Below are 13,430 nucleotides of genomic sequence, written 5' to 3'. Positions count from 1 at the left end.
ACTCCCTCTATATGTATTTTATAGTAATTGCAATAATAATAAAAATAATTCTCTAACCAGATGTTCAATAATGAGCATTTTAAGTAATACACACGCCTCTAATCCACCTTTAAATGTCAAACATCTACGTATTAAGCAGCCAAAGCTTTTATAAAATTAACAATATGTATACATACACACCAACAAAATGAAAAACAAACGAAAAATGCGAAAAAGTCAAATCACGTCGCAATGACATTTGCACTTAAACGCTTAGTATCCACGCAGCACACTTATATAAATATAAAAAGCTGAAATTTAAATGCGTTCAAAAGTGCGTGAACATCAGCTATGTATCAAGCATACCGTTATTTTACACTTAAAATAACGCATTATAGCATTGCCGCTATTTTCCGGCACTTTTCAGTTTTTTTCTTTCTTCCTATTTTTTATACTACTCTGCAATTTTTACAATTTTTCAGCGGATTTACACACCCAAAGCGTAAATTTTCTAATAAAATTTTATGCGATGCGTGCGCCTTGACGGCTTGGCGTTACGTATACGCCGTGTAGGTTGCGATTTTAACTGTCATCGTAAATAAAATGCGTAGACATTTTAAGTTTATTTCTTTATGCCAACACAAAGGCACACACATACATAGATACATACGTTTGTAACGGTACACTTAAAGTGCTGCTGTGTGTGTGTTTGTTAGAGAGGCCACGCATACGAGCTGCCATTATTTTTAGCTCCACTTAGAACAGATTCATTTTGTGTATTTGCTTTTTTCATTTTCCATTGTAATGCAAGATATCGCCACTAAAAATAATATGTAAATGAAATATGTATGTTTAAATGTTGTTGTATTGCATGTCACTGTCGCTGGCGCATTATGTATGCACGCACACGCATTGACACCACGACTTGTTGTAATGTGACGGAGCGCGAAAAAAAAATTATGAAAAATGCGAGTCATTCACTGACATTAATACAACGCGCGCATTCTATATTACAAAAGCTACATTTTTTAAGGTCATACAGACAACGCGTGTGTATTGTTCGCTAAGCGGCATAATATTATCTTGAAACACAAGTGATTAAGTATCTATAGGTGTACAGCCTACATCATTAGAAACCAGTGGCAAAGGTTAGTAGCTTCACCAGTAAAGGTTTATTTGAGAAATCTGCAAGCTAAAAAGTTTTACGGTACTTAAAATTAGAAGTTTTGTAGAAGTAAGTTTAAGCATTTGGGAATCTCGATCTTTTGTTAGACACAAGAAAATATTTTTTTTTATTTTTTATATTATTTTTGTTTGTTAATGTTAATAAAGAACCTTTAAAAATCAGTGTGAAGCAATATTTTCGTAGTATACACTCAGGCACTCATATATATACATATTTTATTACAAACCATTTGCAATTGCAAACGCATATTTTTTCCTGCACTCAGCTGTGCGCCAACCTGCCGTTAACAACCAAAAAATTGACAATTTCAATCAAGTTGACATGTGACATATTTCACAATATTCAACGCATATAAATCAAACATATTTCAGCTGTAAGCTACCGCATACATTTACACGCCACAGCGGCCACATGTATTTCACATACATATATACAGTTATGTGCTGCCTCCTACATATGTAAGATAAATAAATAAATAAATATTTATACAAGCGCCGATAGAGTTATTTGTCCAATTGGCTAGCTTTACTCGCCCACCTACACACACCACTAGCATGCATGTGTGTCGTACTTGACGTATACGCAACATTTTCGGCATTTATCTTGGAATTATGAAATAATCAGTTATTTTCGCCAGAATCCACACACCACCAACCTACGCTGCATGTTATCATCATAAATATTTGTTATTTATTTGCTACTTTCTCGCTGCGTTGCTCTTCCGTTTGCAGCATCTCCAGCAGCGCGCAACTGGTCAATTGCCGCTGGTACACCTGCAAATGTTTGTTTCTGACAGTTCAAGTTAGATTGATTAGTAGCCCTCGGGAGTTGAGACATTGCTTATGTAGCAGCATAAAAATAATATTCACAGCAAGTGGCGTGGCAATATGAAAACATGCTATTTCATAACTCAGCAGAACTCCAATTGACAAATCGTATTCAATTATAATATAAGCACATACATATGTATGTATGTTTTGTTGTATTTGCTTTTGATTCACATAACGCCCTTGTGTTGGCTGCTATGCGTAATGACGCGAAAATAATGACCATATTTATTTACATATTCACTTATACTCGTATGTGTACATTTAAATAATTCGTGTCACAAACTGACAGCAAATTAAATGCGTAAACAAGATTTTAATTACAACAATTGCACTTTTGATTGATTACATAAATGTGTGAATCAACCAAAAGCGCATATGCGGTTGGTTTATGTGTTCGTTTGATTGGAATTTAAGTATATTTGAGCTTACTGTGCACACATTAAATTATTGTTACTGTAAGATTCTTAAATTTTTGCATGAAAATGTGGAATTTTTTGTATGAATTTCCAAAGCTGGAATATAATTTATTAAAAATCAATTAATTTTAATGTTATTTAACACATTTTAATGCAAAGAATTAACAAAAAAATGTTCAATATTTTTTTTTTGCAATACAGTATCCACTGTTTTGTCATATATAAGTTAGAGTCTCTATTTGAAACCAATCACACAAAACCTCTTTCATTTTTTATATTTTATGAGTGTCGTTGCAGTTGTCTGAATAGCTAAAGAGAGGCGAACCAGATTTACTTCCAAAAGTTCGTCTTATAGTCCTTAGGAATTAAATATTAACTATCGAAAAAACTAAAAATGATATTGCTTTTTTTTTAATAAGAGAAGATGCCAGAACTGTCCTCAGAGTAATGGAGTGTTTTATTTATTAAACAGATTTCGTTCAATATATTAGGTTGGCAAATATCTCCATTCCGCTTTTTTGCTCTTTATTCAATGTTTTATAAAAAGTGTTACAGTGATCGGATTTAGTTCAAATATGCGACGTTTTGTTTGATAATCTGTCTCCACTCCACTTTTCACAAGCCTTCTGAGTTCAACTTTACACCACCAAGGGTGTTCGCCATGGACAGGAACAGGTGGTAATCACTTGACGCTTTGTCCGGACTATATGGTGGATGCGATAAAACCTCCCATCCGAGCTCCCGTAGCTTCTGACGAGTCATCAACGAAGTGTGTGGTGTGTGGCGTTGCCCTGGTGGAACACTACACCCTTCCAGTTGGCCAATTCTGGACCCTTGTGGTCGATCGCCTGCTTCAAGCGGTCCAGTTGTCAATACCGGCTTCGACCACGACTGTTTTCGCTTGATATTGTCGTATGTGATCCATTTTTCGTCAGTCCATAAGGGTTTTTTGCGTCAAATCATGCGGCACCCTAAAGCCTTTTTGTGTATCCAGCCTTCGCCTCGGATTCATTTAGAAAAGCTCCTACCTTTGCCGTCTGCTTTTTCGTTGCCGAAAATGTTCCTGCGTTCGGGAAGCCAGGACCTGCGTCCAGGTGAAGCTTGTCTTCTAGTGAGCTCAGTGCCTTCTTGCAGTTAAGGACTATGTTGGCATTAGTCATGGGCGACGACCACCCAGTAGTGCCGGCTGGCTATCCGTGTTGTTTTATTCAATAGAGCTTCGCAGGCCTTCTTTATGCCCAGTACTCCCGCTAGGAAGATGCTAGCCGAGAGCAATGTCCAGATCATCGGAATATACTCGCGTGCCTACTGCGCAGTCCGTTTTGGACACGGCGGTATAGACTTACATAGTACTTCCTCCCCTCTTATGCCCATTCTCCATTCTCGTCTAGAGCGTATCCTCACCTGGAAGTAACTATTGAAATCTAACTTTGGGCGAATGTAATCTCATTTATTGACGTTTACTCAGAGTTGGTTTAACAAATCACTATGTCCATAGTGCTTCTGATAAATACTCAAAAATGTGAAATTGAAATATTTCAAATTTTTCGCATTTTATTATTTTTACACGAATCAATAAAAAATCTGATTTTTTTTTGCAAATCAACACAATTTTTACGCTTTGTACATAATGTTATAATATAAATATTTGAAATAAATTTATTGATTTCATAAAAAACCATCAAACACATAAATCACTCCGCTTAATAATAACATAAATTGCTTTAAAATGTTTGAATGTGCGCTTTTTGTTTAACTCTGCTTGTTTTACACATTTTTAAATACTTTATATAATGCTTTTGCTTCAATGTTTCGCTTTTTTAATACATATTTTAATTATAACTGTTATGCCCTCAAAACTTTTAAATGTTGCACAATTTGTTATTGTAGTTTCTGCTATATATTTCCGTGAAAAAAATACTAAATGAAATTTGCTTATTTAAATGAAAACTAACTACAATTATCTAATAATGAAATTCTTCTCTTTTCAAAAACGAAACGAAACAACCGCAAATTCATTAAAAAATAATTAACAATCAATTTAAATGCTACGCTCTCGGGTGCAACGGGTCACAATGCGCTGCATTTACTTATGTACATACATACATTTTAAAACTCGCAAAATAACAAAATCATAAATGCGCAAATATCGACATCCCCTGCTGACCGCACAGTGGTATCCACGCATGGTGAGTTCTAAAAATTAATGCCACAATACAAAAAAAAACACAGTTAAAATATACAGAAAAAAACGTGGAGTAAAATGCACAACAATCAGAGTTCAAAATGTACACATCAACATTTAACAACTTTAATTGCATTTTATGATTTATAAACCACTTTTTTGCAGCGAATACTATTTAATAACATTTCAGTAATTCTTTTATTTTTTTATTTTATTTTTTTTTTATTTTTTGCTGTATTTTGCGCGTTGCAGATTAATTTAATTGCGTTTTGTTTTCATTTGCTGCGCGTTGGCATAGTTTTAATTGCTTGACAAATGATCATAATTATGTGGCGCGCGGTTACAGTTGATGCATACGCCATTTTCCCCCCAGCAGACAATTAACTGGAGAATTAACAATGCGCATTATCTACGCGTATAAGCAAATATACATAATTATTTTAGTATTTTTATTTTTCATTTTCATTTATAGTTCAGATAAATTCAATTAAAAAATGTTAAAACACTCCCATGGGCATGTACATATGTACAACTGTGTGTGTGCTACTGTAAATATGCAAATGAACATGTCAACAAGCATTTAAACATGCATAGTCACTTAGTCCACTCAACTATGCATACACATTATAAATAATGCACTGCTGACTAAATAATTGATTGGCACAAACGAACAAAAAAAAAAGGAATAAATTCTCAATGAATTTACACAACAACACATTGGCAGTGGCAAATGCACATTTAAACAAAATATTGAAAAAAAAAATACTTTTTACTATTCACCCCTCTAACTCTCTACCATTATTTACTCTTTATACAGCTACGCGTTGCGGCGCTCAACGAGCCATATGTCGGCGATCTGCAGGGCATACGCGGCGCTGATTTCGCCTGCTATCGTCAGGGACGCAGAGCCGGTTTGCTGGGCACCTTCAAAGCCTTCCTGTCATCCAGGTAAATGTGTGGTTATTATTGTCAATTTGTCATTTGTTTGTTTTTATCATAAGCGCACATGCAGCGCGGTCTGCATTTTAATTGCATCAATGCGCAATTTATCCACTTGAATTGCTAACATTGCATTGGTGTACCGCAAAATCGAATCGAATATTTCATACTCGTATGTGGAAATTTATTTGATTAGGTTGCTAGTAAAATTTATTCAGCATATTAAGCAAATAATGGTTTACCTCGTTTTTTGATGAGACATTAATAATTACATTTCAATGGTTTATTAAAGTAGTAGTAGTATGGAAATCATAATGGAATTACATAAATTATTTTCACTGAAAAAATAGGAAAGACAAAGTCATTACTTTTTTATTTTTATACAATTTTTACTTGATAACCATTGAAATACGTGGCTTCTTAAGGTATATAGAAAGCAATTAAGGTTATTTCAACCTTCACTTGTATTACATTTTAAGATCAAGTTATACGATTAGATTAGCTTATGAATGAGGTAATTAATCAATATAGACCCCTAAGTGTTTTACCCTACACTAAGAACATTTTATACGTCAGCAATGAGGTTAGATTACTGGCATAATATATCAAAGACAGGGGAGAGTAGTTTTGTCCTTGGTGAAGAACATATATTGTAAATCGGTTCAAAATATTTGGTGGTAAAAGAAAAGTAATGTTATAAAATTAAATTTTGCTTTTGATCAGTTGTTGTTGCCCAACATAAATACCGAAAATAGTAAGAGATTAGTAATTTTATTCAAGAACACTTCTGCCAAGAGAAGACAACTGGATGGCATAGATCTTTACCAACTAATATCCTCTCTATTAGAGAGCAGGCGTATAACGGAAGCACTCTAAGAATGGCGTAGGGACGATAAAACAATGAAATGATAATTAAAAAGACCTGGTAGAGAAGAACTTCGTTAAACTGGGTGTTTATAAAGCGCATCAACTTACGAATAAAGCAATTTCAGACCCGGCAGACATCGCTTATGCGATAGTAATGCTAATGAAGAAGTATATAGTCTGACGTATGAATTTTAGGCAAATTGAAGATGTATCTATTAGAAATGGATACGAAGTATTAAAGGGATAGTGTCTTATGTTCCGTGAGATTAATGGTGTTTTGGGGGATGATACTCTATCACTTCGAACTGCGGAGGAATGGTTTCGACGATTCGGAGAGGGTGAAAACGACACCATGGATAAGCGATAAGCCAGCCGACGGAAGACTTGTGACGACGAATACCAATCAAATCATGGAAAACATCGATAGACCGGCATGTGGCATCTCGTGACATCGCCCATCGATGGGAGTTGATGTGTGGGTGCTACATGATTTGACCCCAAAAAACTTTCTGGACCGAATCAAGGCCTGCGATATGCTGGTGAAACGGAACGAACTGGACTCATTTTTGAAGTGGATGGTGACTGGCGACGAAATATGGATCACATACGACAATATCAAACGAAAACGGTCGTGGTCGAAGGCCGGTGAATCGTCCCAAACAGTGGCCAAGCCGGTATTATAGGCCAGGAAGGTTTTGATGTGTGTTTTGTGGGATTGGAAGGGAATCATCCACTATGAGCTGCTCCCATATGACAAGACGCTTAATTCTACCATCTGCTGCGATCGACCAGAAGCTTCCAGAATTGGCCAACAGGAAGGGTGTAGTGTTCCGCCAGGACAACGCAAGACCACACACTTCGTTGATGTCTGGTCAGAAGCTACGGGTGCTCGGATGGGAAGTTTTATCGCATCCTCCATATAGCCAACCATATAGCCAAGTGATTACCACCTGTTCCTGTCCATGTCGAACATCCTTGGTGGTGTAAAGTTGAACTCAAAAGAGGCTTGTGAACAGTGGCTGTCCGAGTTCTTCGCAAATAAAGAGATGGGCTTCCACGAGAGGGATATTGTGAAGTTGCCGTGTAGATGGAATAAGATTATCGAAAGAAACGGCGCATATTTGAACTAAATCCGATCATTGTACAATTTTTATAAAGCATTGAATAATGAGCAAAAAAGCTGAAGGAAGATATTTGCCAACCTAATAAAAATATTTTGCAGTGCCTAAAATAAAGCGAGAGAAAATATTCCACAGTTAACTATAGGGAGTTGCTCATAATATTCAGAAAATATTGTAACGTCGAAAAAATTTGAAAATTTCTCAACTAGTATATCCATAAACAGATTTCTCGACTTACTTATCCAATATAAATTATTTAAAATGCATATTTCATCTACTTTTAGTACTTATGCTAGTAAAATACGAACGCAAGTTCACACAAGATTTGCCTCCAAGTCAGAAGAAAGTTCTCCAACTTCCATACAATTATTTGCATATCTTTAAAATTAATTAATTTAATACACAAACAAGAGATTTTAAAATCAACACAACGCGTATACGCCAGCAAAAACAAAAACTAAACAAAAATGCCTTAAAGACATCATAAATTTAATTTCCAACACCGGAAGCGCACATTTGACCTTTCTGCAAGCAAATTGTATTGTAAAAGCCACGACGATCAGCACAGCGGAAACGAAAATACAAATTGACAATAACTTAGTAAACAAATAAACAAACAAAAAACAACAACAACAACAAATTTTGGAGAAAACGTGGCCAAAACAGTTTACAAGTTGAGCAGTGTTTACAAGTACCCTCATTATTTTCAATTACAACGCTTGCCACATCAGACTACGATTATGGCAGGAAAGAAAAGAAAGCGAAATGCACACAAAGCTAGACTTTGGTCGGGTATGTGTGTGTGTGTGTGTTTACTTACCATTGTGGCTGTGTCTTGCAATGCATGAGTTGTAGTAAACAAGCAATGCTATGACCAGCAGCTAACAACTAACGGTACGCTTGGCCAACAGGTGCTCGGCGCGCGGTGACTGGACTGAAAAGTGAATTTCATTGCAGTATTTACTTTAATGATGTGCAGGAGTGTGTTAGACAAGCGTTGCCAAGGCAACATCGTTGCTTACTTTAGCTTTTACTTTCACTTTCTTTGCTTCGCCTTATATTTTGTTAGACTTCAGTGAGCTGCTTCGCAGACTCACTAATAATAACCAGCGCTACTGCGCTGCTGCTCTGCCTGACCACTGCTACAACACTTACCCACTCACCTATATTTTAAAATTAGCTACGGCGCATATACGCTCCACTCTGCGTGGCAGCTGAGGTAGTCAGGACGTACATGCAGCTAAGCGGCCAAGGACAAGTATGGCCCACAGCGTCGAAATAGCGCTACAAATAGCACAAGTAGAAGAACAAGTAAGCACTTTCATGTTTTCCGTCTACTCGATCTCATTTGCTGTTGCCACACACACACATACACTCAAACAGCGGCAACAACTCACGGTCGTTGGCTGCATAGTTATGTCTTGGCAACGCTTCTTCAAGCGCCATCATCACGGCAGCTTGTTAACTTGGTTTATTAAAAATGTTAACCTAAATACCGGGCACACAACAACAACAAGAACAAATGCAACAATTACGTGTGTAAGGAAATTTCGTTACGCATACGCCGCCAACGGCCGAGACACATATTAAATGTTGTGCGCGACGGTGTGTGCAGGGGACGACCTGCTTATGATAATTTCTTAAAATTAAACACTGCACTGCCACCACCGCTGCACGCGCCCAGCCCAACCATTGTTCCGTTAGTCAAGCGCGTCAGCAGTGCGCTGTTTTACATAATTTAGTATAAATTCAACAAAGGCAGTCAGCAATAAATGCATACACGAGCTGAATATCCGTAAGGACACACACACAGCATTTAACTGCAACAACACAGGCAAACATACATGCATTGGCATGCGGCAACAACAACAATTTGAAATATTTGGGTCAAGTTGAACGGTAAATGTTGCATACATTATACAGTAGCTACTGCAATTGCAACAGCATCACACCGCAGCTCACCGCGCCGCTTGGTATGAGGTTGCTGCTACTGCTGTTGGTACACCGGGGCGTATGCGCAACTACTAGCCGGATGCGTAGACAATTTAATGCGAGAGGTGCATACATGCGCACAAATTTAGATATTTAAAGATGTTTGTACATGTACTAGGGTGGTTCGTAAATGTAGAAATAAAAATTTTAAATTTAGTATACTTCAACTCCACCTTGCTGATACTATATTCGAAGTTAAGTCATACTAAAATATTTTCGTCGATAAAAAAAAAGAAAAAAATATATTTTAAAAAATTTAAAAAATTTATATAGTTTAAATTTACCTATGAATGTATCTACATATATTCTATGTTAAAATTTTTATAAAAAAATAATATTAAAAGCCTTTTGGAACTTCATTGAGTATAATGACCTTTGACCTGCCAGTATTTTTTGACGTAATTAATGTGAAAATTTCATTAAAATGTTGTAGAATTGTGTTAAAATGCTTAAGGCACACCCTAATGATTAAACAAATCCACTATATCTCCTGCTGTCATCTTGGCAATTCAGTTTCTTGCACTCGCATATGTTTCTGCACCAAAGTCAGTGCGCTTTCCTTCGGCTAACTGACACTGCCGTACAACAGCTGGAACAACTTGTCTTCTCACAACACACACACGTAAAACTATAACTACATATTTAGCCTTCAGTTACAACACTGCATAACATGCTTTGCACCTAGCTAGATACATATACGTGTAGGTTATTGCAGCAGCTTCAGCTACTACAACATGTTGTCTTCCGCTAACTACGTAAGTTATATAGGGATACGCAACGGTTTGGCGCTTTCCTGTCACTCAGCACGTATTTCGACGCACTTGTCACTTGCTCACATATACATATACAGATATATATACACCGACAGGGGTTCATTTACTTAATGCACTTCACAGTCGGTCGTCTTGCAGTTCCAACTATCTTGCCACTATCTCGGCATGCGCGCACATGCTTGTAGCAACACACACCCTTTAAGTGCCGCATGTTGGCTGTGTTGCATAAACTCACCTTTTAATTAGTCGCAAACACGTTACTGCTACTCGTCTAGCTGCCACCTGCATTTGATGACAATCCTCTTTCAACTCGCAACACTACTACTACGCTTGCTCTACTCGCTTTTCCTCGCTTATTTGACGCATATCGCCATACCTGTTCGCATCTTTACAGCAACAGTGCTTAGCAGTTTGGCACAGCTCCTGCTGCTGCAACAGCGACAACGCGACTTTACTTTTCTCTTTTGGCACTTGAAAATAATTGCTCCAACTGTGCGTATCTCTTGTGATCTGGCATTTAATTAAAACAAACAAGTGTTTCGCTTATTTCGTAAATTGTGTGCTGTCAGCGTGACTGTACTTTTTTCCTGTTTTAGTATCATGCAACATTTGAACGTAAATTTATGCATATGAGGCTGATGCAACTGTAATATATAGAATATAATAGTGTAATATTCATATTCCAATTTTAATGGTAATATTTTTAAGAAAAAATCAAAAATATTTACTACATAGGCTGAGTAAAGATAATATAACATAGTCTCACACCTTCAAAAGCTCTTTAGCCTACAAGGCTAGGCACTCTTGTCTCAATATCTTCAAGTTATACTTTCGTGGCTTAATAGTAGACGGCTTGCTCTCTCATGAGGTTGACTGATCATTGTTTAATACTGAATACATGTACAGCAACCAGATCCTTCTGACGTGGGGTATATTCCAAAAGATCCTGTGAACTCTCTGTATTCAACAAAGTTCGCCTTTCCCTAATTACGTGACTTCTAATCTATCTTTGGACAATTTTCTTTCATACAAAATCCTCTTCTTTCCTTCAGTTATCGAAGTTCTTTGGTCAAAAATGGAAAAAAAACGATTCCTAGAAGAACTTACCGATCCAGACAGGTCTGCGTCGCCGAAATAACAGCCCTTCGTCGGATCCGAAAATCCGAGTCAATCCCGGTATCGCAGAAGCGGCTGTTGTGGGGATTGCACTCCTTCTAGTCCGTTCTTTTTTTCCATAACTAAGAATGCACCATATTGGTCCTCATAAAATCAATCGCATAAAAAGATTTTTGTTGGGTTCAGGGAGCTTTTTCGGTACAAAAGGGATTAAAACGATCTTTCGGAGCTTTTTGAAGCTTGAAAGCTTATCTATAACTGTCCGAAAGGTTATCTTCTTCTCGGAGATCAGTCGAAAGCATAAGCTCTCCCAATTTAAACCACTTTATTGCAACTAATAGATCCCTAGAATTATTATTTTCTTAAATACTTAAGACTTGTACAATACTTCTTAGAAAGCTCAGGAAAAGCTCTTCTAAAGAATGCGCGCTTTTAATTATAATATGATCTTCTAGTAATCTATTTAAAATCTAAAATTGTGAAAGGTAAATTAATATGAAACCAGAGCATGTATTATATAACGGTACTTTTCGTAGTAGTAAAGCTCATAGAATCATTTTTTCATTATACTTAGGCTCTTATTTACCATTTATTCAATTTTCTTATACAACCTCCATGCATAAATATCCCACTAAAACATATTACCGTTAGATTAAAATAGCAACAATCAATTGAATTAGAGCTACTTTGAAATTTTGCCGAAACGGTAGTTGAATTTTTCAACTTTTTTGTAATTCGATATTAAAATAGATTCATTCATACATAAAAAATCGTTTGATCCCACATTTTTTATTACAAATAATGTAGAAAAGCGCAAATATTTAATTAATTCGGAAATTACAAAGAGTCCACACACTTGTGCCTTTCAAGTGCGGCGGAAATTTATAACGGATCATCCACGCGCACAAAATTACTAAACGGTCATAAACAATCAGCTAAAAGCAATCAAGCGCCAGCCGATGAATAAATTGCATTCTTCTACTTATTTATTTGATTATTTCTCTTTTTTTTTTGAAGTTCGTACATTTTTTTTTTGTTAGTTCCAACTAAACGTGAATTACACAAATACTTCAAAGCTACATAAAAGCGAAATGCCATGGCAATTACAACTTAAGCCCGAACATAAAGCAGAAAACAGACATCGTAAGGAGTAGTAGTGGCAGCGTAGGTCAGGACGCGGGCATTGGTTACACAAGTCGGATTATGTGGCATCGTAAATCTTCGAAACATATGAACGAACGCACGAGCAATGCCGGAGTGAAAGTGAAAGCGAAAGCTGCTGCCACATTTGTGAACAAAATGAATGCGGTTAAGTAATAGAAAGTGTGGAAGGGAAGCGGAGAGGAAGTGGGAAAGTTCAGTTCAAATGGTTTAAATGGCAATAAGCATGACAAAAGCAGTGGCATGCCACCGAGCTTTAAATTATGGCAAAACAATTTTCATAAGCCACAAGCTGAGGTGAAAGTGGAAGTGAAAATAAAAGTAAAAGCGAGCGTCATGATGAAAAGCAATGAGTAGAAGCCCAATAAATAAAGCACCCTCCACACACAAGACAAGTGAGGAGCGCAATCAGCCGAAGCAGCAGCGTCAAAATTAATGGCATACTGGGACACAGACAAACTTTATTTTTGTGGCACTTGTATCAATGACAATGCTTTGCGCGCGTGGCATGTGGCATGTAACAAGGCGTAAAGGAAGACATACAAACGCGCTTCTGTGAGCATGACAGCCTGTAACCGTAACTGGCAAAGTGGCACACAGCGAAAACAAAAGCCTTATCATCGTTTGATCAAATTAAAATAATTGCGCTTAAGCACCTGAAATTATGCTACAGTTTGTGTTCGCATTGTTTTCTTTATTCTCGGGCGCATTTGTCGTGTACACACAAACGTAGACACATAAACACTTTTATATATAGCTTATATTCTGCTGGTGCTTATCACAATCGCCCGGCAAACACACACAGCTTCCTGTGGGTTCTGTTGCGCAAATAAATGAAAAGCAAAGCATGAGCAGCATATTCGAA

The 13,430-nt window shown here is 36.9% G+C and overlaps 1 protein-coding gene across 14 annotated transcripts in view; it reads left to right on the top strand.

Moving 5' to 3' along the window:
- LOC105214797 (collagen alpha-2(IX) chain) overlaps positions 1-13,430 on the top strand; it is a 409,572-nt gene that overhangs the window by 372,100 nt on the left and 24,042 nt on the right. For 13 of the 14 annotated variants that reach the window (XM_054230416.1, XM_054230413.1, XM_054230415.1 and 10 more), the window contains 2 exons: positions 4,586-4,600; positions 5,414-5,544. In XM_054230416.1, the coding sequence (XP_054086391.1) occupies positions 4,586-4,600; positions 5,414-5,544 (146 nt within the window). The remainder of the gene's footprint in view (positions 1-4,585; positions 4,601-5,413; positions 5,545-13,430) is intronic. The other variant, XM_054230418.1, reaches the window with a different exon arrangement.

Source organism: Zeugodacus cucurbitae, chromosome 4, assembly GCF_028554725.1.
Source record: "Zeugodacus cucurbitae isolate PBARC_wt_2022May chromosome 4, idZeuCucr1.2, whole genome shotgun sequence".
Classification (NCBI taxonomy): domain Eukaryota; kingdom Metazoa; phylum Arthropoda; class Insecta; order Diptera; family Tephritidae; genus Zeugodacus; species Zeugodacus cucurbitae.
The sequence above is the reverse complement of the archived record's forward strand: the minus strand, read 5'-3'. Positions and strand labels throughout refer to the sequence as shown.